Source organism: Cavenderia fasciculata (assembly GCF_000203815.1).
Source record: "Cavenderia fasciculata unplaced genomic scaffold Scf_EU5ZYIE02H8LDV-5, whole genome shotgun sequence".
Taxonomy (NCBI): Eukaryota; Evosea; class Eumycetozoa; order Acytosteliales; family Cavenderiaceae; genus Cavenderia; species Cavenderia fasciculata.
In genome coordinates, this window is record NW_004457639.1 from 1,033,741 (window position 1) to 1,057,468 (window position 23,728).

The 23,728-nt window shown below is 33.7% G+C and overlaps 13 protein-coding genes and 1 non-coding gene across 14 annotated transcripts; 7 read left to right on the forward strand and 7 right to left on the reverse strand.

Moving 5' to 3' along the window:
• Positions 1–298: 298 nt before the first annotated feature.
• Positions 299–1,656, forward strand: DFA_10230 (uncharacterized protein; the record flags this gene model as incomplete). The annotated part of the gene is made up of 3 exons (XM_004354086.1): positions 299–376; positions 670–934; positions 1,010–1,656. The coding sequence occupies 3 exons, from the start codon at positions 299–301 to the stop codon at positions 1,654–1,656; spliced, it is 990 nt and encodes a 329-aa protein (XP_004354138.1).
• A 230-nt stretch (positions 1,657–1,886) lies between these two features.
• Positions 1,887–4,548, forward strand: DFA_10231 (uncharacterized protein; the record flags this gene model as incomplete). The annotated part of the gene is made up of 5 exons (XM_004354087.1): positions 1,887–1,954; positions 2,014–2,291; positions 2,354–2,422; positions 2,463–3,795; positions 3,876–4,548. The coding sequence occupies 5 exons, from the start codon at positions 1,887–1,889 to the stop codon at positions 4,546–4,548; spliced, it is 2,421 nt and encodes an 806-aa protein (XP_004354139.1).
• Positions 4,549–4,686: 138 nt separating this feature from the next.
• DFA_10232 (PA14 domain-containing protein) lies at positions 4,687–6,265 on the reverse strand (the record flags this gene model as incomplete). The annotated part of the gene is made up of 4 exons (XM_004354088.1): positions 4,687–4,771; positions 5,333–5,610; positions 5,674–6,107; positions 6,196–6,265. The coding sequence occupies 4 exons, from the start codon at positions 6,263–6,265 to the stop codon at positions 4,687–4,689; spliced, it is 867 nt and encodes a 288-aa protein (XP_004354140.1).
• DFA_10233 lies at positions 4,872–4,944 on the forward strand. The gene has a single exon. It is a non-coding gene; the product is annotated as a tRNA-Asn (tRNA).
• A 513-nt stretch (positions 6,266–6,778) lies between the features above and the next one.
• DFA_10234 (uncharacterized protein) lies at positions 6,779–10,965 on the forward strand (the record flags this gene model as incomplete). Its single annotated transcript, XM_004354089.1, has 4 exons — positions 6,779–6,825; positions 7,143–7,166; positions 7,247–7,549; positions 7,620–10,965. 4 exons carry the CDS (start codon positions 6,779–6,781, stop codon positions 10,963–10,965), a joined length of 3,720 nt encoding a protein of 1,239 aa, XP_004354141.1.
• A 290-nt stretch (positions 10,966–11,255) lies between these two features.
• On the forward strand, positions 11,256–11,720 carry DFA_10235 (uncharacterized protein; the record flags this gene model as incomplete). Its single annotated transcript, XM_004354090.1, has 1 exon — positions 11,256–11,720. The coding sequence occupies one exon, from the start codon at positions 11,256–11,258 to the stop codon at positions 11,718–11,720; it is 465 nt and encodes a 154-aa protein (XP_004354142.1).
• Positions 11,721–11,798: 78 nt separating this feature from the next.
• DFA_10236 (uncharacterized protein) lies at positions 11,799–12,963 on the reverse strand (the record flags this gene model as incomplete). The annotated part of the gene is made up of 3 exons (XM_004354091.1): positions 11,799–11,984; positions 12,068–12,667; positions 12,754–12,963. The coding sequence occupies 3 exons, from the start codon at positions 12,961–12,963 to the stop codon at positions 11,799–11,801; spliced, it is 996 nt and encodes a 331-aa protein (XP_004354143.1).
• A 470-nt stretch (positions 12,964–13,433) lies between these two features.
• Positions 13,434–13,994, forward strand: DFA_10237 (uncharacterized protein; the record flags this gene model as incomplete). The annotated part of the gene is made up of 1 exon (XM_004354092.1): positions 13,434–13,994. The coding sequence occupies one exon, from the start codon at positions 13,434–13,436 to the stop codon at positions 13,992–13,994; it is 561 nt and encodes a 186-aa protein (XP_004354144.1).
• A 264-nt stretch (positions 13,995–14,258) lies between these two features.
• DFA_10238 (uncharacterized protein) lies at positions 14,259–15,062 on the reverse strand (the record flags this gene model as incomplete). Its single annotated transcript, XM_004354093.1, has 1 exon — positions 14,259–15,062. One exon carries the CDS (start codon positions 15,060–15,062, stop codon positions 14,259–14,261), a length of 804 nt encoding a protein of 267 aa, XP_004354145.1.
• A 294-nt stretch (positions 15,063–15,356) lies between these two features.
• DFA_10239 (uncharacterized protein) lies at positions 15,357–16,766 on the reverse strand (the record flags this gene model as incomplete). Its single annotated transcript, XM_004354094.1, has 3 exons — positions 15,357–15,722; positions 15,857–16,408; positions 16,488–16,766. The coding sequence occupies 3 exons, from the start codon at positions 16,764–16,766 to the stop codon at positions 15,357–15,359; spliced, it is 1,197 nt and encodes a 398-aa protein (XP_004354146.1).
• A 448-nt stretch (positions 16,767–17,214) lies between these two features.
• DFA_10240 (uncharacterized protein) lies at positions 17,215–18,689 on the reverse strand (the record flags this gene model as incomplete). The annotated part of the gene is made up of 3 exons (XM_004354095.1): positions 17,215–17,547; positions 17,742–18,302; positions 18,378–18,689. 3 exons carry the CDS (start codon positions 18,687–18,689, stop codon positions 17,215–17,217), a joined length of 1,206 nt encoding a protein of 401 aa, XP_004354147.1.
• A 264-nt stretch (positions 18,690–18,953) lies between these two features.
• On the reverse strand, positions 18,954–20,178 carry DFA_10241 (uncharacterized protein; the record flags this gene model as incomplete). Its single annotated transcript, XM_004354096.1, has 3 exons — positions 18,954–19,195; positions 19,350–19,578; positions 19,792–20,178. 3 exons carry the CDS (start codon positions 20,176–20,178, stop codon positions 18,954–18,956), a joined length of 858 nt encoding a protein of 285 aa, XP_004354148.1.
• A 60-nt stretch (positions 20,179–20,238) lies between these two features.
• DFA_10242 (uncharacterized protein) lies at positions 20,239–21,566 on the reverse strand (the record flags this gene model as incomplete). Its single annotated transcript, XM_004354097.1, has 3 exons — positions 20,239–20,370; positions 20,688–20,820; positions 21,511–21,566. 3 exons carry the CDS (start codon positions 21,564–21,566, stop codon positions 20,239–20,241), a joined length of 321 nt encoding a protein of 106 aa, XP_004354149.1.
• An 80-nt stretch (positions 21,567–21,646) lies between these two features.
• DFA_10243 (uncharacterized protein) lies at positions 21,647–23,569 on the forward strand (the record flags this gene model as incomplete). Its single annotated transcript, XM_004354098.1, has 4 exons — positions 21,647–21,656; positions 21,965–22,437; positions 22,490–22,888; positions 22,973–23,569. The coding sequence occupies 4 exons, from the start codon at positions 21,647–21,649 to the stop codon at positions 23,567–23,569; spliced, it is 1,479 nt and encodes a 492-aa protein (XP_004354150.1).
• Positions 23,570–23,728: the final 159 nt, after the last annotated feature.

Here is a 23,728-nt window from a genome sequence, read left to right on the forward strand (position 1 = left end):
TATATGTTGTAATGATGAAAGAGGTTCAGAGACAATGAATATTCAAAAAAATCGCAGAGTGACCCCCGTAAGATTGTAAAATTTAAAAATTGAAGCACAATTGCTCTATCATATAAGGGTTAGTATCCTGGACTTTGAATCCAGTCATCTGAGTTCGAATCTCAGTAGAGCAAATTTGTTTTATTTATTTATTTATTTTTTCAAAAAATTTTTCCACCCCCAACAGTTTCCTGTTTGAATCTCCTTTTCGCCTTTATTCTGTACAGTTCTCTCAACCAATTCCACAAAAGAAAGTAAAATGACTCATCTTCTACTCGATTTTACACCAATCAATCTTCATCTACCTCTACTACCACTACCAGCACTACTACTGACAGTACCTAAACAGAAGAGAAAATCAAAGCAGAGGATATTGATTGGTTTCACCTGTTTGGATATATATATGCAAAGTATGTGTTTCTATTTGCATATACAACATTGCCACACTCGGTTGGATTCCAGTTTATTGAGACTCTTTAGATTCCTTTATCTATACAGCCAACACAATGTTGAAACCGACTTGGTCGAGATTCATTCATTCTTGCGAGATGACGACATGGTCAACTGTTTCAATGACAATACCAAGCTGTTGGTGCGATTCTTTATTGAAAAACAAATTGCCAATCCAAGGGTCGTATCAAAGTTTACAAGTCTGGTGTATATCGTAGAATGTTGTTTAAATTTGCCGAGACTACCAATAGTGTCATTCTCATGACATACCATATTAGAACGCAAGCAGGACCTCACTATTTGACCATACCATATCAAATTATCAATCGCTATTATGATTCATTGGATTCCATTTTCGAGACTAGAGATGTCCACATTAATAGTAAAAGAGGTAATTACTTGTTGTGCTTTAGGGAGAATCCAAATGATCCTATTCCTATTCAAGGTAAAAAACAAAAAAAAAAAAAGTATTTTTTTCAAATAGTTTTCTAATATCTCTCTTTTTTCTATTTTCTATTAGATGAATTAAATAATAATAATAAGATAAATGTAGATAGATGGTTTGGAATAGTAAGAAAACGTGATACAATATTTAATTGTTCAATCAACTCGTTGCCAAACATCACTGAACTGAATGAAAATGCCAAAGCAGAAATGGATCGAATCAAAGTCAAACAAATTGCTGATCGACAAGAAAAACGTGCTCAAGATGAAGAAAATATAAAAGCAAAGAAGAAATCCCAACAACAAGATCAGACATCTGATGACAAACGTCTTCTTCTTGGACCAGAAGAAATTCGAGAATTATGGAAGGATAGTGACTTTGATCCAATTACGCACGTATGGTTGTTTGCAAGACAAAGTGTTGGAGATGAAAAGAGGAAACCCCAATCATTTGAACACCAAGTCTGCAAGTTATTATGTCTGCTCATGGTTATGACCAACAACAACAACAACAACAAGAATGGTAGTCACAACATTCCAACAGTTGGCAAGTTTAACACTCAAGACTATTCCCTTCGCATCATTGAAGAGGTTGCCAGTTCCTTCTGGTTCCCATTGCATATGAGAATGCAACCAAAGCATCTCTTGGCTGGTCTCGATTTCAGACATACCGTCATTTGGGTAACTATAGAACGTTGGTCCCGACACCCCCGTCGAGATTAGAGAAACCTTTGCCTACTTTGAACAACTGTGGACCATACTCGTTGTAGGTGATGTACACACTCCAAATATAGTCAAGGCACCATACTTTATCGATTTCGGACACAAAGTGGTATATAGAATGCATTTCTTGAACGACAGTGGAATGGTAAAGTTTTCAGTCATAGACTATAAATTGTTTATCAATGATATATTTCAACACTGTGAAACACACTATCATTCATCTGGCCAACATGGACTCTATGAAGACCGATTTCACCAATCGGATCACTGGCTCAAGAAAGTTTTCATCGAATCACAAGTAAAGAATGCCTATTGTTGGATCTTTAATGGTATAAAAAATGTTTTATCCTTTTCTAGAACATCCAAATCTAACAACTCTGATGGCGACAGCCCCAATCATCAGATATTAATACAACGTCAACTATTCAGAGAGTCAAAACACAGTTGTGTATGTGTTGGTCATGAAGTTCATCCTATGGAAATGACTCAAGCCATGATTGATCAATATTTCAAATCAACAAGTAAAGAAAAAGAAAAAGGAGAGGATGATGTTGATGAAGAAGAAGAAGAAGAAGAAAAAGAAGATGATGATAAAGAAGAAGAAGAAGAAGAAGAAGATATGAATCAAGAAAATGGTAAATATAAATAATAATAATATTTATTTAAATTAATTATTTACAAATTTAATTTAATTTAGCCATATTAGTATTAGAAGCAATTTCAAAATTTTCTATTAAATTTGAAAAAGTGGTAATGGGTGAAATGGGTTTTATGTTTGACTGGGGTTTTATTTTGAACTACAATAGATCGTATAGCAAGAGACGAGGTAGTACTTGCAAAGGTCATAGAACTTGGTAAACAATTTGGCTTTAAAGTTGTTGTCTTGTTTCCTCCTTCAGAGTTGGTACTCGGAATAAAAGATCCAAAGAAACATATGATCGACACTGTCAATACGATCCGTCAACACTGTGGAGTGGCAAATCTTAATCAAGAGCTTCTAGAAAAAGATCCCTTTATTTCCAACTATGCCAACTACTTGACTCTGACAGAGTTGCCCACTCGTAGAAGCATCTCTCAACAAGTCATGACGGGTGGTAAATGTCACGTCCAATTCAACCCTGTGATGTATCCCCCAACAGTCTTGGGAGATCACAATATTGACATTATGTGTAATGCCGTCAAGCTTGACCGATTGTTCCGATCATCTGTCAAGTATGTATTTTCTGGATTAAAATTATCTGTCATCTTAAAGTTTACTGGGTCTTTTCTAAAGAATCAAACTAAAAGAACAAGAGATGATCAAGATGATGGTCCAGAAAGAAATGATTTAAGATTGAATCCTTTTCAAGATCATTCTCAGCCACCACCACAACCCCAAGATTTATTGGATAAAATAGAATTTATTAGAGATGAACAAGAATATCAGAAAGTTCACGATTATGCATATGGTAAACATGTATTGTTAATGGAAATTGAAAAGAACTGGGGAGCCAATAAAGATGTAGCCCAAACCAAAGAGTTTTATGAAATCCTAATGTTGACTCAAGATCCAAATACAAGAAAATTCATTCAAGACAAACTAGATTCTCTCAATAGATACGTAGAGTTGAAAGGTCAAATGGCTAGATTGGCAGCTCTAATGTACCGGTTTAGAAATAACCCTATCCCTATAAATGTTAAACCAAAGCCCCCAATCGATCATATTCATCGACGAATCGAAAGCACTCCCAATCGACAAGGAATTCAATGTACAACGTGTCAAGAGTCATTCCTCCCCCAAGACATTAAATCTCATCTTGTAAAATGTCATGATAAAGATGGAATGGTCAAGTGTCCAGTTTGTCAAAGAATGAAGCATTTGGAATTTATTCAAGAACATATAGCAGAGTGTGACTTGGTCAAGGAAATCGACAACAATCTCCCAAGCTATCTTAAAGAAAATCGTATCAATCAAGAGCCAGCAGGTGCAATGGTGAGAAGAGCAGTCAATTTGGTTGGTTTCAAAGATATTCTCAGACCAGATGGTGAATTCTTGATTGCAAATGCCATTCGTTTTCTCGAAATGGAATACAATCATCTATTTATCAGCTCACTCTCTCGATATACAATCGAACCTAGTAATAGATTACTTATACAAGAGTATGTAAAAAAAAAAAGAAAAAAAAGAAAGAAAAAAAAGAAAGAAAGAAAAAATTTTTCTAACCTCTTTTTTCGATTAGATTAAAATCAATTTATCGATTAGAAAAATTCAATGTAAAAGGAATTTACAAGTATATAGGTGACCTCGCAGGCTCAGAATTGACTCATATACCAGGTATCCGAGTGCCGAGCAAAAGACCCAACAGAAGACCTGCTTCCATGCGTACTGGACATCCATGTCTATACATCCATTGCAAGAAAAAAGTCCGCAATGTTTGCCCAGATTGGCCAAAATATCGTGATGCACCATATTGCCGTACGAAATGTGCTAGGGCAAATAGGGTTCCTTATTCCAACCTGCTTGTATTCCACAAGAACCTTTGCAATTATTCTTGGAATGGAAGTCCTCCATGTGGTGGTAGCATTCTAGCCTATGCAAGATGCAAGACCATGTGTTATCGCCATCATCGAGAGGAACAAACTATCCGGTATCACAGAGACAAAGGACTGAAAACTAGAAACAATGTTCGATCGAAAAGAGTTGTGGCCCCATTACAAGATGAAGAATTGGTTGATGATGAATTCGAATCAACTGAACAAGATGAATCCATGGATGAATTAATCAATGTAAATTTAATCGATGAATTCGAATCTATTCAACATGATGGATCTACAGACGCAGAGTCAATCGATGAATTAATTAACCAAGAAGAATCAATCGATGAAGATTTAGATGTTGATGTAATGAATTGATTGTTGTCATCGGAATAGAAATAAATGTATTTAGCTACGGTCCTTAAAAATATTAGAGTATTTATAATAAAGAACAAGATCTAAAGATAGAAGAAGTAGATTGGTGACCCATGATTGTGAGATGGGTAATGGATGAAATTAGAATGTCAAGTTTAAAGGCTGTACCAAGATTTGAAAATCAGCAGCATCAAGTTGATGTGGTAAAAAGAAAGAGGTGAGGTTTCTCTACGAAAAAAAATTGGAGGCATGTACAAAAGGTAACTATTTTTTTCATGACGCCTATAAATAGTCGAAAATTGTTTATATCATCATCCAAAAATAGTGCTTCTATGGCTCAGTAGGCAGAGCATGCGGCTGTTAACCGCAGGGTCGTTGGTTCGATCCCAACTAGGAGCGACTTTATTGCATGTTTTTCTGCCGCCTGGCCACAAGCCAATTTTTTCATTATATTCTTGTTCTACACACAATTCCCTACTTTTTCATCCATATATCATTAAAATTGATCAAATCCTGAACATAAAAACCCACTCCAGATGAAAAATGATAAAAAAAATGGAAATCATAAAAACATTCTTTCAAACTTGGATAAAGCTATTGTTCTTTTGCTCAATAAAGTGAATTTTTTCTTTCTATAAACAATTCTCTACAATTTTACGATGTTTGATTAAAATTGGTAAAGTCTGTATGACCAAAAACTAATTCCTGATTAAAAACTATTCATTGAAGAAAAAAAAACTTTTCAGTCCAATTTATTTTAAAAAAAAGATAAATGGATCCAATTTACAAAGTAGCTTCTCCATTAAAATCTAGAAATCTAGGATTAGGAAATAAAGAAAGAGATGTAGAAAGTTGAAGATGAGATTCCATAGAGTGACGCTCGCAAAAGAACAAGTCAAAGGCATACACCATGTCCTTGACCAACCCCAATTTGTCTAGTACCAAAGACCTTGATCCTCCAATTAGATAGGAATGAGGTGATCCCAAATCAACTACCAGTTGTTTGTTGATAAATAACCATAAATCATCATCACCTCTAACATTTATAAATTGATTTGCAATTCCCTAATAATTAAAATAAATTAATAATTATTTCTTTTTTTTTTTTTTTTTCTATTCGATTCTTACAGAAAAGGTAAAAAAAGCATGAGTTTCCATACAAAAATGAAAGTTGTGAAGGTATTTTCTTTTTCTAATCATTGGGTCTGCACCAGGTGCCTCCCAACCCTTTCCTTCAATTGGGAAAAAGGCGTCATTGTTGAATGTATAGGTGTCCATTAATGGATCAGTACTATTTTTCGTCAAAGTCAATGTAAAGGGAATCGGAATATTGACGCCTGGTACATTATTAAACCAAGAGTTAAAGGTTGATTGATTGTGTACAACGTAGCCATTCAGTCTACTAGGGTACGAATCATTGCCACAACAATAGACTGGTTTACTATCTTTTCCCAATTCCTTTTTTACAATTCCAGTAATAACACGATTTGGATTATCAATTTCAAAATCTGGATTTCTTTCAGGTGTTTGATCTCTTATTAAACTTGGTAATCTTCTCAAATCTAAAAATAAATAAATAAATAAAAAGAAATTTTAGATTGATTGATTGATTATTATTATTATATTTCTATTTATATCATCATCGCATACCTTGAGCAAAAACCAAAATAGAACAACAAAAATAAACAATGATTACTAAAATAATTGTAATGGTTTTCATGTTTATATTAATATTAATATATATATGTGTGTTGAATGTAGAACAAGAAGGGTCAATCAATTTATAGTAATCCTAGCAATCCTTTTGTCAATTGACAGTTAATATTAAAAGAAGATTTAAATATTCAAGTCCATGGTTATACATACATTGATTGCCATTTATAGATTGTGGTTTAGAGGGTGTGTGTGGTTTGGTTAAAATTAACCAATCACACAATTATAATTCTTCTTTCATCGATATAAAACGGCATTGGGTAGTAATGATTGATTGGTGCAAATTATTTAAATTATTATGATCATTATTGTGTGTGTTTGATAATAGAGAATGAATTTAGTTTTTTCATTCATTCTCTATTATCATCTCTCTCTCTCTCTCTCTCTCTCTCTCTCTCTCTCTCTCTCTCTCTCTCTTATACAGATATCTATTTATATATATATATCTAATTATAAATATAGATGAATCTAACAATTATAATCGAAGATTTAAAATAGATTGATTATGTTAATGCGAATGATGCCATCGATAGTAAAATTATCTTTTGAAAATCAAGATATTTTGAAGTAAGTAACCCATTTTTTTTAGCCGCCTTTGTACAAACCAGTACTTTGAGAATCTAGTCTGAAAGTCCTTCCCCTCTCCACAAATCGTGATCATTATTTTAAAATCACAACACATATCAATCACCACATAAATTTATTTATATCGCTCATCGCAACATGAATAAAATTTATTCACTGTATCATTATCTATTTGTATTATTATTTATTTTTTTCATTCAATCGACAGTAGTAGTCATAGCACAACAATGGTTGGAAATTAATCAATACCAAGGTTATGAAAATCTTGGGTGTACTGGTGTCCCTAGAAAAGTTACTAGTTATGTTACTGGTCAATGTTATATGTATGTAATTAGAAATATCTATAATATTAATATTTATTTATTTATTAATTTATTAATTTATATTTCTTTTCTTGAAAAAGAAAACCATCAGGATCATTTAAAATTGAAGTTTCTGGAGGATCAATTGTTAGATCACTTTATGCAAATGATTATTGTTCAGGTGCACCTGAAATAACTAAATCTGTTGCCAAAGATGTTTGTGATGATGGTAATTTGGAAGCACCAACCTATATCCGTTACGTCTCTGCACCAGTCTATCCAACTCCAGGTTTCAACTATTACGAACATTATATTTCCAATTGTAATGCCGATGAACCAAACTCTGCTAGAGTATTGGTAGCTGATAACTTGTTCTTAAATTGTGTTTCAAATGATGAATTAACGTAAGTAAACAAATATTAATAATAATAAGAATAATTAATATTTATTTATTTATTTATTTTAATTTTCTAGAGCTGGATTATATGTTTCAGCAGCAACAGATAGCCAATTAGAAATGAATATTTATAGTCCTGCAGGATGTAGTATGGGAGGAACGATGGTTTATACAAAGGCATGTCAATTGAATGCTGGTGGAGTGACTAGAGCTCAAAGAGTCACGGCCATCTTTTCATTGACCCCCAGTTATTATGTCAGCGGATCACAAATTATTGTTACCTCTGTCACTTCCAATTATCCAAACTCTCCATCAAGATACAACTTTTTCTATTATAATGGTGGTTGGCAGTTGGTTTGTCAAGCAGCTCTTACCTGTACTATCTCTGGTATCCCTCAATCAACCGGTCTAAGAGTTGAATTGTTTGGTCAACCTGTGATTGGAGGTATCCCATCTTGGGAGACTGCAACCAACCAAATCAACTTACCAGCTACGATGAATTCATTGTCACTTATTAGTTATACCACCAAACAGGCAACCATTTCCTATTCTGGAACCTATGTTTCAAATTATGTATTTTCTCTCAATGGAGGAGCTCATTCTGGGTGCCCATCACAGACAACCTGTGTTATTTCCGGTTCGCCAGGTCAGAGATTGGATATTGGTGTTGCTGCTCAAAATGCTGCCGGTGTATCTGCCTATCAGTACACATCTGTCACTCTGTATCAGTCAGTCTCTATTCCAACCATCACCTCTATCTCATCTACTACAAACTCTGTATCACTGTCTTGGAGTGCTTCTCTGTATGGTGTGCCTGGTTTGACAACCTATACCGTTAAATTTAATGGTATCACATTTACACCATGTCAATCGATAACGTCGTTGTCTTGTACTGTTACGGGACTGGCTATTGGTACATCCTATACCATGACTGTCACTGCTACCAATGATGGGACAAGTGTAAACGGTCCCGGCACACCCATCTCTACATTTGCTGCGCTGTCTGATCCATCCATCACTGCATCTACCACAAAGACCAAGTCTATTACTGTAACATATGCTCCAAATGGTGGTGACTCTTCAAAAGGGTATACATGGGTAGTATTGAGAAATGGTCAACAAGTATACTCTGGTAGTAATACTCAGACTGTTGTTACTGGTCTGTCTCCCAACACTGCCTATACTATCCGTGTCCAATGTACCAATGACGGAACAACCAAGTTTGTTGAAACCTCTCTCACAACAGTCCTATCCATCCACACTCCATCCATTACACTGTCCAATGTTTTAACCAAAACAATGCTTGCTACATTTGGAGTTGGAGGTGGAGGTGTTGTAGGTGATACTCGTTATACTGTCACTCTTAATGGTAGTCCAACAACTTGTACTAGCCAAACTACCACAACATGTAGTTTGACAGGACTAACACCCAACACTCTCTACACTGTATCTGTATCCATTTCAAATGATGGTGATAGTTTATCCAAGGATGCTCAAGCAACTACTGTAAAGGCTGTAAACACACCAACTCTTGCTCTATCGTCGATCACTACCAAATCAATGATAGCCACGTATGGATCAAGTGATGGTGTTGTTGGATCAACAAGATACACTGTCTCTATAAACGGAACCAATCAAGTTGGATGTATAAATGTTGCAACAACTACATGTACACTCATCAACTTGGTACATAATACCTATTATTTGGTTAGAGTGACAGTTACCAATAATGGAGATACAATCCTATCTGAAAAGGTTCAACCTACTTGGAAAGATGTTTCCCAACCATTGGTACAAATTACTCAAGTTAAATCTGGTGTATTGATTGAATACAGTTCAACCGATGGTATTCCAAATCAAACAGTCTATCAGGTTTATGTCAACAATGCATTACAAGAAAGTTGTCCTACCACCACCGCTGCCTCTTGTTTATATTCAACCTTTTCTCCAGGTGATAGTTTGAATATCAGAGTTGTAGCAACCAATGATGATGACACTCAAACAACCACATCAACCTTTTATACCTATACCTACCCAAGTCAAGTTCAAATTGCCAACAATACATTGGTCAATGATATATCGATCAACTGGACTTCTAGTACTGGTGGATTCCCAAAGGCTAGTTCTTACTCTGCATTTATTTCATTTGACGGTGTCCATTTTATTTTGGATACTCCAAATTGTCAAAACATTACTGTTGATCCTATGGAATGTCATTTTAGTGGATTGGTATCTGATACCAACTACTTTATCAGAGTATCTGTTATTAATACAGACTTTGAATGGGTCAATACAACCATTGAAACTCGTACTCTTAGAGACACACCAAAAAGTTTTATTTGTCAATCGGCTAGTGACTGTAGTAACAATGGTGAATGTTTGCAAGGGTCATGTGAATGCAATGCTGGATGGAATGGATTGATTTGTAATGCTCCAAAACCAACTGACCAACAAGATGTCATTGTTAAACCAGTTCAAGATAAACCACTATTAGAGGTTACCATTAATGGTGTATCTTATGAATTCTCACTTGTCACTATCACTGAAAAGACAATGGACGATGAATCTGCATTTATCATGTCATTGGCCAATGAAACTTGGGCACTGGATTCATCACAAACCAACATAACCGTAAATCATCCAATTGATCAATCACAACTCATCAAGAATCAGTGGACCTATTCACTTTTAAATACATCAGATGATTATTCCATTTCAATTGTATTTATACTTTATGAAAAGAAACATGACAATGTTGATGGATCAATGACCAATAGTACATTGGATACATATCCATATGAATTTGCAGGTGATACATTCAATGTTAAATATGGGTCATTAAAGTATAGTCTAAAGATAAAGAAATGGAATTTTAAATCAGTTTTAAATACATTGGAGATTTCAACTACTCTATCTACTCCAAAAGATAATTGTGGTAATACTAAATCTGCTGCTGGTGGACAACTTCCAACTATCACCAATACCAATGAAAAGACAACACTCATTACACTTGGTAATGAAAAAGAAGAACATCATGTATTTGGTAAACTGATTAATCGTGCTCTTTTAGATTCTATCCCTAAAAAGATATATTATAAAACTGTAGAGCCGACTGATCCTTCCTCGTCATCATCTGACCATTACTCTCTATTGACATTGGTACCATACTTTTCTAAAGATGCAGATTTAGATCCAGACTTTTCACTGTTGCTACAAACCAATATGGACGGTACTGTCAACCTCAACGATTGTAGTGGCAGTAATGCAAAGAACCTTGGGCTTATAGTTGGGCTGTCGGTCGGTCTAATCAGTGCGGCTGGTATTGGAATTGGATCAACCATCTATTTCAAAAAATTAAAATTACAACGTCAACTAATAGCTAAATTAAATGCTAAATTATCAAGAACAACTACACCTGCCTAAAAAAGCAACTATAAATACAAAAATAATTAAATAAATAATAAAGTATACTCATTATGTCGAAATAGTTTGTAACCCCATCCAACTACACTTGTTGCAAAAGAAATTTCAAATTTCCTAGAAATGGATGGATGGTCGTCTCGCTCCAAGTCAACTCACCAAAAGGTTTAAAAACGGATCATTTTTTTTCAAAAATCAAACCATCCAAATTTCACAACCCCTCAAAGTTCAACATCGCGCATCATTCGATTTATTTTTATCACAATACTATTTATTCAATCAATCAATTAATAATGGAATCATCAAGACCAAAAGAATTAGCAACACGTAAACCAGAATTATTCAAGGAAGGAGTACAAACATATCACGGTAGTTGTCATTGTGGAGCAGTTAAATTTGAAGTAGATTTAGACCTTCAATACGCAAAGACCAATAGATGCAATTGTTCGTTCTGTGCAAAGGCTAGACAATGGGGTATCGTTGTTAAACCAGAACAATTCAGATTGGTTGCAGGTGCTGATAATCTATCGGTCTATCGGTTTGGTTCAAAGTCTGGTGACCATTGCTCATGTAAAACTTGTGCCATCAAGACTCACGGCACCGGATATGTAGAGCAATTGGGAGGAGCCTTTGTAGGAGCCATCATTGCATGTATTGACGATCTTTCTGAAGAACAAAAGGATTCTTTAATCTATTCTCATTCAAATGGAAAGGATGATCTTTGGTGGGAAGAACCAAAATTCAAAAATCATTTATAATAAACATATATATTTATATAGATTGACTTAAATTTTATTTTATTTTATTTGTTATTATTTATTTATTTATTTATTTATTTATTTCACTGCTTTTATTTGATTTATAGAGTCGTTGATTTGAGATAGAAATTCTCTCGATTCACTTAACTGTTTTAAAAATGACTGTTTATAGGCCAAATAATCATAGGTAATTCCGATTCCCATGAAAAGTAGGGCAATCACTGTCAAGTCCTTTAATAGATATATAATATCCCTTGTTGTTGGCTAAAAAAGAAGAAGGATTTAGGTTAGAGTCATTTCAAAATTACATGTATCTTTGTGTCTTTAATATCTATCTATCTACTTACATTCATGATTGATTTAAACTTTAAAATAGTTTTACTTTCTGGTTGAGCCAATCCATAGAAACATTTAGTGTCTCGAGTTGCTGATACTGACAATCCATGGAGACATTTAGTGGCTCGTGTTGCTGATACTGCCTCGTCAAATGTCACCGATATTCCTATTCGGGACCATAGATATTCACTAAACCTACCTTTGGTTCTCATTTGATAGATTGAGCCATAGGGAGAGAGTAATGAATGCAATTGGCTTAATGGTATTTCAATGCCATCAAAAGTGACAATAAAAGTGGTCAGGAATCCAGTACTACCCGAATATTCTTGACCATGAGCCTCTAAACAATGTAAATACAAGTTGTACTTTGCAGCATTCTCTCTAATCTTGTCCATAATCTCTTGCATAGAGGTGGTCTTTGGGTCAAACTTGGCAGAAACATAACAACCATTCTTGGTTTGTCCATTACTTATTGTTTCGAGTTTAACACCTTTTGGAGCAATCCCTTCAATATGTTCGATAAGTCTTTTCTTTGGTGACCCAAAAAGGGATAGCTTGGCATCAAATCGATTATTGCGAATTGAATCAATCCATATCTTTCCTTCTTGTTCCTATTTTAAATAGGAAAATATAAATTAAATAAACAATTAATTGTATAGTCTTTATAACCTTGTTGGATAAACTAACCTATACATACATTCACAATAGTAGTAGATTGTGTTTCAACTTTGGGGAAACCAACATTCAGAGTTGATAAGTATCTTTGACCAACGATAAATGATGATGGTGATGAAGATAGTCTTTGAAAGATAGAGGAGATTGATTGATATAATCTTTGACCTTGTTGTTGTTGTATCTTTGATACTGGAGTTGAAGTGTTTGATGTAATGATTTTCTTTGTATACATTTTTATAATTGTTGACTTATCTATCTATCTTGTCTATGTTTGTATAACAATGATAGTAATCATGATAATAAAGAGATGATGATGATGATTATGATCATCATCATCATCATGATTACATCTACTTTGTGTAGCCAAAGCAACCTCTTTAAAAACCGGACTGCAACCTCACCCATACCAGAGTTTATGAGTTGTCTTGTTGATGGATGAAGGTTCTTATCATTACTTGAATAGATGTTGACAAGAACAAAGTATTAACTAGTTGATGACGACATGAGAGAAATATAGATTAAATAAAAAAAAAGAAAAGAATTAAATTAAGTTAACCCACAAAATTAACAACACTTTTCTATTCCAAACAAAGATCTTAATTACAAACAAATATACAATTATGCTAAATACAGAAACAGATAAAATTATCCCTCCTCCTCCTACTCCTACTTGTATCAAAGAGGGGGGAGGATGACAAGCATATGAATGGGTCAAGTCAGAGAAATAACAACAACAAGAATAATTGGAAGGATACCTCAAAAATAGTAGCTGGGTCTGTGTCTCTGCTGGTTTATACAATTATGTCGACTGCTATTCTTTTGTCGGGTAGTAAACCTAAAGAAAGAGAAATTGAAGAAGAAAGAAGAAAGAGTGAAAGAGCAATCGACAAACAGAGACGGACAGAAAGAGGAATACTTAATCAACACCAGAGATATAGTGAGTGTATGACAGACATTGATGAATTCCGTATGGAACACAGTGACAACTATGTTGCGGACTTTTTCGAGGGGATGGCAAAAGAAAAGAGAGATGAAGAAATCAATCGCATCAACCAATGTAGACAAATGACCAAAGATTATTGGAGACATGTTTTATTGTGGAGTGAGCATTGTCCTGTCGAATACCTACAAAAAAAACCTTTCAAAGTAGAAAGATACCAACGCGAGCACAAGATATTTCTCTCTATTGTCAAACCATTAGACAGAAATGAAAGCCAATTTGATATATATGATCCATTTTCCGATCTATTCAATAGTTCATAGTTTGAACTGATGGGATCCCGAAATCAAAGGTTATTATATATATAAACCATTTGGGTTGGATTTACAAATTATTTATTTTTCTTTTAGATTCTCACAAGATATCTAATAATTGCATCATTTATGATTCCGAATACCAACAAAATGCCTCCCAACTTTACCAACTCTTGTATTAAAAATTTTAGCTATAAAGAAAGAAAGATTTCTGGGTTAGAGATTGACTAAACATGTAATATTTGTGTCTTGAATATCTATCTATCTATCTATCTATCTTACAGTCAAAGTAGATTTAATCTTTAAAGTAGTTCCACTTTCTGGTATGGTCAATCCATGGAGACATTTTCTGGCTCTTGTTGCTGATTCTGCCTTTGCAAATGTTACCGATACTCCATTGCTTCCCTTAGTTTTCATTTGATTGATTGTTCCATAGGTTGAAAGGAGTGAATGTAATTTACTCAATGACATTTCCTTGCCATCAAAAGTGATAACAAGAGAACGAATAGTGGTAGCGGCAATATTGTCTATTTGACCACGAGCCTCCAAACAATTTAATGCCAAGTTGTACTTTACTGCATTCTCTTTGATCTTGTCCATAATCTCTTGAGTATTCGTAGTAGAAGATTTGACAGAAACATAACAACCATTCTTGGTTTGTCCATTACTTATTGCTTCGAGTTTAACACCTTTTGGAGCAATCTCTTCAATATTTCCAATTAGACTTTTCTTTGGTGACCCGAAAAGGAATACTCTGATACTAAATTGAATATTCCTAATTGAATCAATCCATATCTTTCCTTGTTCCTTGGATTGTGTTTCAACTTTGGGGGCAACATTTTGAGTTGATAGATATCTGTGACCGACAATAGATGATGATTGTGATGAAGATACTCTTTGAAAGATAGAGGAATTTGATTGATATAATCTTTGGCCTTGTAGTTGTTGTGATACTGTTACTGAAGTAGATCTAATACTTCTACTCGAATTGATCAATAATGATGATGATGATCTTTTAAAGATGAGTGTATTTGTAACACGAGATGATAAAGATGTTATCATCTTATTTGTATACATTTTATAATTGTTGACTTATCTATCCATTCATATCTTGATGTATTTATATAAATATATATTAATCTTAATAAACAATGATGATCAGACAATTACGTCTATCTAAAAAGATTCCTTTTTAAAAAAAATCTGAATAGATAAGTTTTAGGATATTAATAGATTTATTTGTTTATATGTTTATTTATTTATTTATTTATTTATTTGTTTATTTGTTTATTTGTTTGTTTATTTGTTTATTTATTTGTTTATTTGTTTATTTGTTTATTTATTTATTTATGTATTAATTAATTTATTTGTTTAGTGGAGGCATAGTACTAAATTGATTTGAGGTTGGTTTGAATAATTTAGTGATTTAATTTGAGGTGCTGGGGTGGAAGCTTGGGTATTGGAGATTTTGAGTTGTAATTGAGTATTCTTGAGATCACCACCCTCGATTGTTGCAACCAGTCTTTGTCCAGATGGATAGACTGCTTCGATTACTGTTTTCCCATCCTCTCCCAAATATGGAAATTGAAAGTTCTCGCCAGGTGATTCGAGTCTTTTTCTCTCACGTAAATACTTCTGAATTGAGAAACCTGAATCGACGATAAGATTGGTTAAACAAACAAAGAATATTATTTTCATCAAGATTATTATAAGTTCTACTATATCAGATGTGGTTAACTAAAAAAAAGATTAAAAAAGATTATTTATGAGTGTCAGAGAGAGAGAGAGAGAGAGAGAGAGAGTTTGATTAATTAAATAAATATAAAACATTTTAGCGTCTTTAATAAATTCTATCTATCTATCTATCTTACACTAATGATTGATCTAAGTTTTAAAGTAGTTTCACTTTCTGGTATGACCAATCCAGAGAGACACTTTCTAGCTCTCATTGTTGATAGTGCCTTGTCAAATGTTACCAATACTCCATTTCTAGTTTTATAATAAAAGCTGTATGTGAATTTCATTTGATTGATTGGGCCGTACGACGAGAGTAATGAATGCAAATCACCCATTGACATTTCCTTGCCGCCATCAAAATTGACAATAAAAGAGCGAAAGAATATATCATTATCCAAGTATTCTTTACCACGAGCCTCCAAACAATGTAAAGCCAAGTTGTACTTTACTGCATTACTTTTAATGTTGTCCATAATCTCTTGCATAGAGGTAGAGTTTGGGTCAAACTCTAGATTGACATAACAACCATTCTTGGTTTGTCCATCACTTATTGTTTCGAGTTTAACACCTTTTGGAGCAATTTGTTCAATATGCTCAATAAGACTTTTCTTTGGTGACCCAAAAAGGGATACCTTGATATCAAATCGAATATTATCAATTGAATCGATCCATATCTTTCGTTTAACCTATTTTAAATAAATATTTTAAATTAAAATCATTAATTAATCAGTCTGATTTCAATTCTAATGGTGAACCTATACATACATTCACAATAGTAGTCGTAGAAGTGGATTGTGTTTCAACTTTTACATCAACAGTGGGATTTGCTGTTACACTGTGGACAAGAGTTGATAGGTATCTGTGACCAACAATAAATGATGATGGCGATGAAGATAGTCTTTGAAAGATAGAGGAGTTTGATTGATATAATCTTTGACCTTGTTGTTGTTGTATCTTTGATACCGAAGTTGAAGTGGTTGATGAAAGATGACTAATACTACTACTCGAATTGATCAATGACGATCTTTTCATGATGAAGTACATGTTCTTTAATTTTTTTCATCCTTTTATTTGTTGTTATTATTATTTATTCAACAAAAACAATAATAGATAGAAAGATGGAAGGAAAAGAGAAACCACTTCAAATACAAGCACAAGATATAATTATGAGTACCGACTTTGATGTAGATCAGGAAAAGAACAAGGAGTTGAAAGCAATAGCTTTAGATTTTTTAGATAGAGTACCAAAACCTAAAAAGAAAAGTATCCGAGCTTGAGAGGAAAAAGACCGGAGAGGAGGATCTCTCTGGCCAGAGCTTTCTACCAACCAGATTCTCCACCCTCCAATTGCAGTGAAGAAAACTCAATCTCAGATACAGAAGATGACTTGGAACTTTGGAAATACCATTTATTTTAAGAGATAAAATAAGACTATCTTATCTTGTAGTTGCCAGTAATAGTTTGGTGGATTGTTTGTTGATGAAAATTTGTTTTAAGCATTCCAACTAAACCAACCTTTTGATTTTGGATAATTGGTTGTTTTGATTTGAGGTCTATCGGTTGATGATTGGGTATTGGTCAGTTGGAATTGTAATTGAGTATTCTTTAGATCACCACCTTCAACTGCTACAATCAATTTTTGTCCGGACGGATAGACTGCTTCGATTACTGTTTTACCATTTTCTCCCAAATATCCAAATACCATAGCCTCGCTACCACCAATTGATTCAAGTCCCTTTTGCAATAACTCTTGAACCCGTTCAATCTTTGAAATGTGGTATACAATAGCTGATACAAATAATGCAGCCATTAAAACAGTTGTTGCCTAAAGAAAGAATAGAATAGAATAGAATAGAATAGAATAGAATAGAATAGAATAGAATAGAATAGAATAGAATAGAATAGAATAGAATAGAATAGAATAGAATAATAAATAAAAAGAAAAAGGGAATATAATATTATTGTGAGTTAATATATTTAAATATAAATATAAATATAAATATTATATATATAACTTACACTTATAGTTGATTTAAACTTTAAAGTAGTTTTACTTTGTGGTAATGTTAAATCATAGAGACATTTTTTAGCTCTCAAGGATGATAATTTGTTGTCAAATGTTACCACTACACCTTTTTTGCTACCTCCCAAGTAGAGACCACTTTTAGTTTTCATTTGATTGATTGTGCCATACGTTGAAAGGAGTGAATGTAATTCGCTCAATGGTATTTCCTTGCCATCAAAAGTAACGACAAGAGAACGACCAGTTGTAGTATCGTCATTGTCTATTTGGCCACGAGCCTCCAAACAATTTAAAACCAAGTTGTACTTTACTGCATTACTTTTGATCTTGTCCATGATCTCTTGTATCGAGGTAGAGTTTGAGTCAAACTCAAAGTTGACATAACAACCATTCTCAGCTCTTCTGTCATCGATTGCTACCAGTTTGATACCTTTTGGAGCAACATGTTGAATATTTTCAATAAGTGTCTTTAATGGTGACCCCAAGATGAATATTCTCATATCAAATTGAATATTATCAATTGAATCAATCCATATGGTTCCTTCTTGTTTGTTATCCTATTATTATAAACAAATCATTAGATATCTTTTCAAATATATATTGATTTAAAAGTAAATATAACCTATACATACAACAACAATAGGCTCTGCTTCAAGCTTGGGGACATTCAAAACGTCACTGTTGTAGGCAACATATTCATTATTTTGAGTTGATAGATATCTGTGACCGACTACGAATGATGATGGTACTCTTTGAAAGATAGAGTTTGATTGATATAATGATTGACCTTGTTGATGTTGTTGTGATACTATCTTTGATACAGAGGTTGAAGTGCTTAATGAAAGATGACTAATACTACTACTCGAATTGATCAATGATGATGATGATGATGATCTTTTGATGAGTGTGTTTGTAAAGGAAGATAATATTTTCTTTGTGTACATTTTATAAGAGAATCGATTATCTATATCTATCTATCTATCTATCTATATTTATAACAATGATGATGATGATCATCATCATCATTACATCTACATATTTATAGTTTAAATAAAAACCGGACTGCAACCTCATCTAGTGGCACTAAAGTCGAGTCAAGTCGACGAGATGCCTTGGGTTTTCGCTACTGCCAGCCATTTTGACTTACAAAACAATAATTAATTTATTTATTTATTGAATATGACGATGACGACAATCTTCTTTAATGATTATCTATTTGTTCGAATTAGATCGAAGCTGGAAGTAGTAGTAGTACCAAAAGTTAATCTTCTGGATTGATGAAGTGTTAATCTTAATCTTACCATCATCAACTTTGGGGGTTTTGAAGAAATGTTCAACAAAATTATGTCACCAACATCTCGTGTAGTACTATGATTTAAACATTTTCTTGCTCTCGTTGCATCCATTTCCAAATTAAATTTAACATGAACATTTCTTTCCGAGATATTATCTACAATTTAAATAAATAAATATTAATAAATTTTAATATAAATATATATGGATGATGGAAAGTTTCATGGTTAACAAAAAATTGATACTTGCCTGGATCATAGTCAATCCATATTCCCTCAACAATGAGGTCAAGTTGTTGGGTCTAAATGTACCACCAGAAGCATTGACATACACACTTTTGCCATACAAGATTTGAGTCTTTTCTATTCTACCCTTGACAATGGAGCAATGACAAGACAGATTGAATTGTTTACCATTGGTCTTGACAGTTTCAATAATGTCTTCAAGTAAAAGATGTTTTGGGAACCTGAAAACAACATAGCTACCACTTTCCCAATGACAAGGAGTGATTGATAGTACTTCTACACCACTTGGAACCATCTTTTCAATATTGTTAATGAGGTATCCAAGAGGTGTTTTGAATCTATGAGATTAGCTAATTTAAATTCAATATTTTCAACATTATCAATCCAAATTGATTTCTCCAAAAACTATAATGCAAAAGAATGAAAGAAAGAAAGAAAGAGAAGGGGTAACAATAAATATATGTATACTTTTTAACTAATTGATTTATTATTTAATTATAATACATACATTTTCATCGTATTCGTCTTCTTCTTCATCTTCATCTTCATCTTCTACATCTTCTTTACCTTCATTTTGTTCTTTTACTCTAGAAGAGATGAATCTATGTGAAAATGGTGATGGTGATGATGATGATGATGATGATTTCACAAGTTGATTGACACTTTGAAAGATAGAGTTTGATTTAAATAATGATGATAATGGTTGGGCATCATGTTGGACTGGTTGTTGTGATGAAAATGATGATTTGAATAAATGAGATGATTGAGAAGGGAGAGATACATAAGAAGGATTGATAGCACCTATTCTACTTGCTGATGTTGATAATAATCGTAGTTGTTGTTGTTTGACAATCGTTGAAATGGAAGATAAAGTAAACATATATTTGGTTGTCATTATTTGTTGTTGTTGTTGGAATAGGTAACAATGAATGACTTCCAAAGTAGGTGCACTAGGTCATTTTATATTGATCGGTCTGGAGTTGACACCATAATCATCACGCATCACCATCGAGTTTGCAAAAGTGACTCCAATGGCAAAGTATGAGAAGGTGAACCCTTTTCGAGGGTTATGAATGTTTCCAGAGAACTATTGATATCTTTTGCCAAATCACCATTGGCGCACTGACAATCGTACTTTTTGCAAGCACATTTGCCACATTTTTCATCTTTTTTAAAGTAGCATTCCCAATGTACACCATTATCTGAAATAGGGGGTCGCAACAAGGGTCTTTTCAAGAGATTCCGGTAACTGTTTGTTTTCAATCTTTTGATGTTTAATTTTGTCTTTAAACATTTCGTTGTTGGTAAGATGAATCTTAGCGGCACATGCATTATGAATCTTGGAAAAAAATATTATTAATGAATGGTTTCATTTGTGAGTGATGGTCGAGAATAAACACATACTTTGGAGGTATTAAATTCATTTACCGTAAGAGCCTTGTATCCCATATTCTTCCAAAGACGGTAAAAAGACTTTGGACCAAGACCAGTTGGTCCACCACCCCGAGAGGAACGGTAAAAATCAGAACCACCACCTCTACAGAGGATTAGAAAAAAAAAGATTAATAAAATAAATAAATATAAATATGATAAATGACATACAAATAACAGTTTTGTTTTTGGGTATTGTTGTGGGTGGCACAAATCGCTTTGCATAAGCATAGCGGGCACGCTGATTGTCAATGTGTTTATTCTTGTCCATGGTCTATAATCAAACTGTAAAGTTGCATGGACAAGAATAAACACATTGACAATCAGCGTGGTAAAGAACTACTACTTCGTTCTTCCACTTGGGTTACTTTACATAACACGGCGTCAATTAATGCTTTTCCAATTGTCAGTGGTCCACTCAAACATTTATCTATGTCTTTCATCATTTCATCTTTTTCTATCTTGTTCAATCCAGTGGTATCATAGTACTTGGTGAGTGCATTTTTGAAGTCCTGCTTGTCTCCACTAAATACTAAAAATGGTAAATATAGAAAAAGAGAGAAAAAAATAAATTTATTAATATCCCTTTCAACCGTTGGGGTGATGTTGATACACATGCATACCATTGGAGTTGCAAATGATTGCAGCGTGTGATAGTTGTGCCGTGATGCGACAGGTGGAGTAATACTGGCGGGTGTATTGGCCTAGATGTTTCATAAATGTACTCTGGGTTTTATTCCATCTTTTTCCCATGACCGAATCGAGTGGGTTTTGTGTCGTCCGCGTTAGTGTATACGTTGGATATGGAAGAGGACCCTTTTCGAATGGATTGTCTTCCACTTTGGTGGCCATGGTGGCAACGATCTTGAGAGGGGACCCCAGTGGTGGCGCTACAAGAGACTGCTCTGAAGATAACTTGAGTAAATAGTAAAATGAGATACTGTAATGTAATTAAACTTTGATAAAATAGAAAGGGATGGAGATAAATATTGAGAGAAGTTAAAAAATAATAATGAAATGAAGAGCCCAAATTTGTGTGATTTAAATAGAGATCGCATTGAAGATCAAAAAAAAAAATTAATTTAAAAAATATCTTTCTTGGAAACAATAAACCTTCATCGTAATTACGATCGATGCGTATAATTATTTATAGATTTATTTATATATTGATATTTATGAATGACAATATATTTTTATCAATATTATAGATATATTTTTATCTTTATTTTAAGCATATTAATCATCTCCAGCAGCAGTAGCAACAACAACAACAATCACAACACCACCAACAGGAGCAAACTTTCAACCATTCATTGGCAATCGCGTTAAACCAACATATCCATTAAGACAAGTTCAACGCATTAGAAAACAAATATCATCTACGTTAAATAGACATACAGGTGGCGACCAAGAACTACAATCAGAGGTTCAAAGAAGTTTCAGCATATCTAAACATGGAAGATTAATCTTACTAGTTCATTTTAAAAGAATATTATCATCGGTATCACCTTTTCATACTGCTTCACAACTAAGAGATTTTGGTTTCAAATTTGCAAATGGTGCATTCACAAACGCCAACAAACATGCAAAACAATATGGACTTGGTAGAAACATTAGAGCAGAGGAGCTTCTTCTACTTCACCTCTTTGAAACACGCTGGATATCGATTCTTGGGCTACTTTTACCTTTTGAGACAAAAATTATATGTAATCTAATGGGATCAGTTCATAATTAACTTCATGACTGCCCATGTACATGTAAAATAAATGATCAAGTTAAAAATTGTTTCTAGGGAGGTAGGATATGATAGGAGGTTAAAACTTACACTTTTGTTGGTAAAAACAAATTCCCAGAGCCTGGCAGAATTGTGGCAAGCGCTCTCAAACCTCGCGCAGGCTAGTCGTCAAGATGTAAAACTCAAACAAAGAATGGTGAATGCTACCAAGATAAAGTTAAATATCCAATCATCTTCCTCGTCATCATCTTCTTCATCTACATCATCAACAGAACAATATGATGAAAAGACTAGAATTTCAGAACTTAAATTGTTAACTGTAAAACAATTAAAAGCGATTAACGAAACATGGACTTTTCGTTCAAAGGCTTTGAAAGGAGAAATAATTGATACTATCATCAAAAAAGAAAAAGAAGTAATCGCAGAAAAAATGGCAATGGCAAGAGTTGAAAAGATTAATTAAGAGAAAAAAGATAATTTAATTTATTTCCAACCAACTTTCGATCATGTATTTAGTATTTAGTATCATCATCATCATGATATATTTCAGATTAATCCAGAGGTAGACTTCTTGGGTCCTCTTTGCATGTACTTTGGTATCCCTATAGATGAGTACCGATTGTGGCGAGAGAAAGCAGCAGCAAGGGGAGAAACAACATTGATTGCAATGGGCACAGGTGAATTTGTACCAACAACACCTTATGACAACTTAACACCAAGAATCAATCATCAACATCTAGAACACCATGCTGTCAAGACCAAACTGTTGGTCTTTCATTTGACTGGTGACGCTCCACAACAGTACCATCGATATGATTTGAAAAGTAGTAGTAGTAGTAGTAGAGAATTTCAACTCCCTCGAGATGAACTCCAGAACGATCGATATCAAGAACTCAAACAAATAACAAGTCACCTAAGAAACTTATTGGAAAAAACCAAAGCCGCTGGAATGAGAGCCAATCAATTTAAAGTGACTAGAAACCAATATGGAGACATAGTAGGAGCCATTTTCTTAGATGTCGATGATCCATTTGATACTTCTATAGAGTATCATAATAATATTAAAAAACAAAATAATCCCCAAATTTTAAAGTTGGGATTAGATGGAGAACTATACTAGTAAAACTATCCAATAATAATAATAATAATAAATAATTGTAGACACCACACATACCCAGGGTGCCCACTCGTATTAGACAAGACAAAACCCAAGTTTAATCATCAAGTTTTAGAACACCAGGTTGCAATACCAAGCTCTACCAGATCGATGGGTTGATGG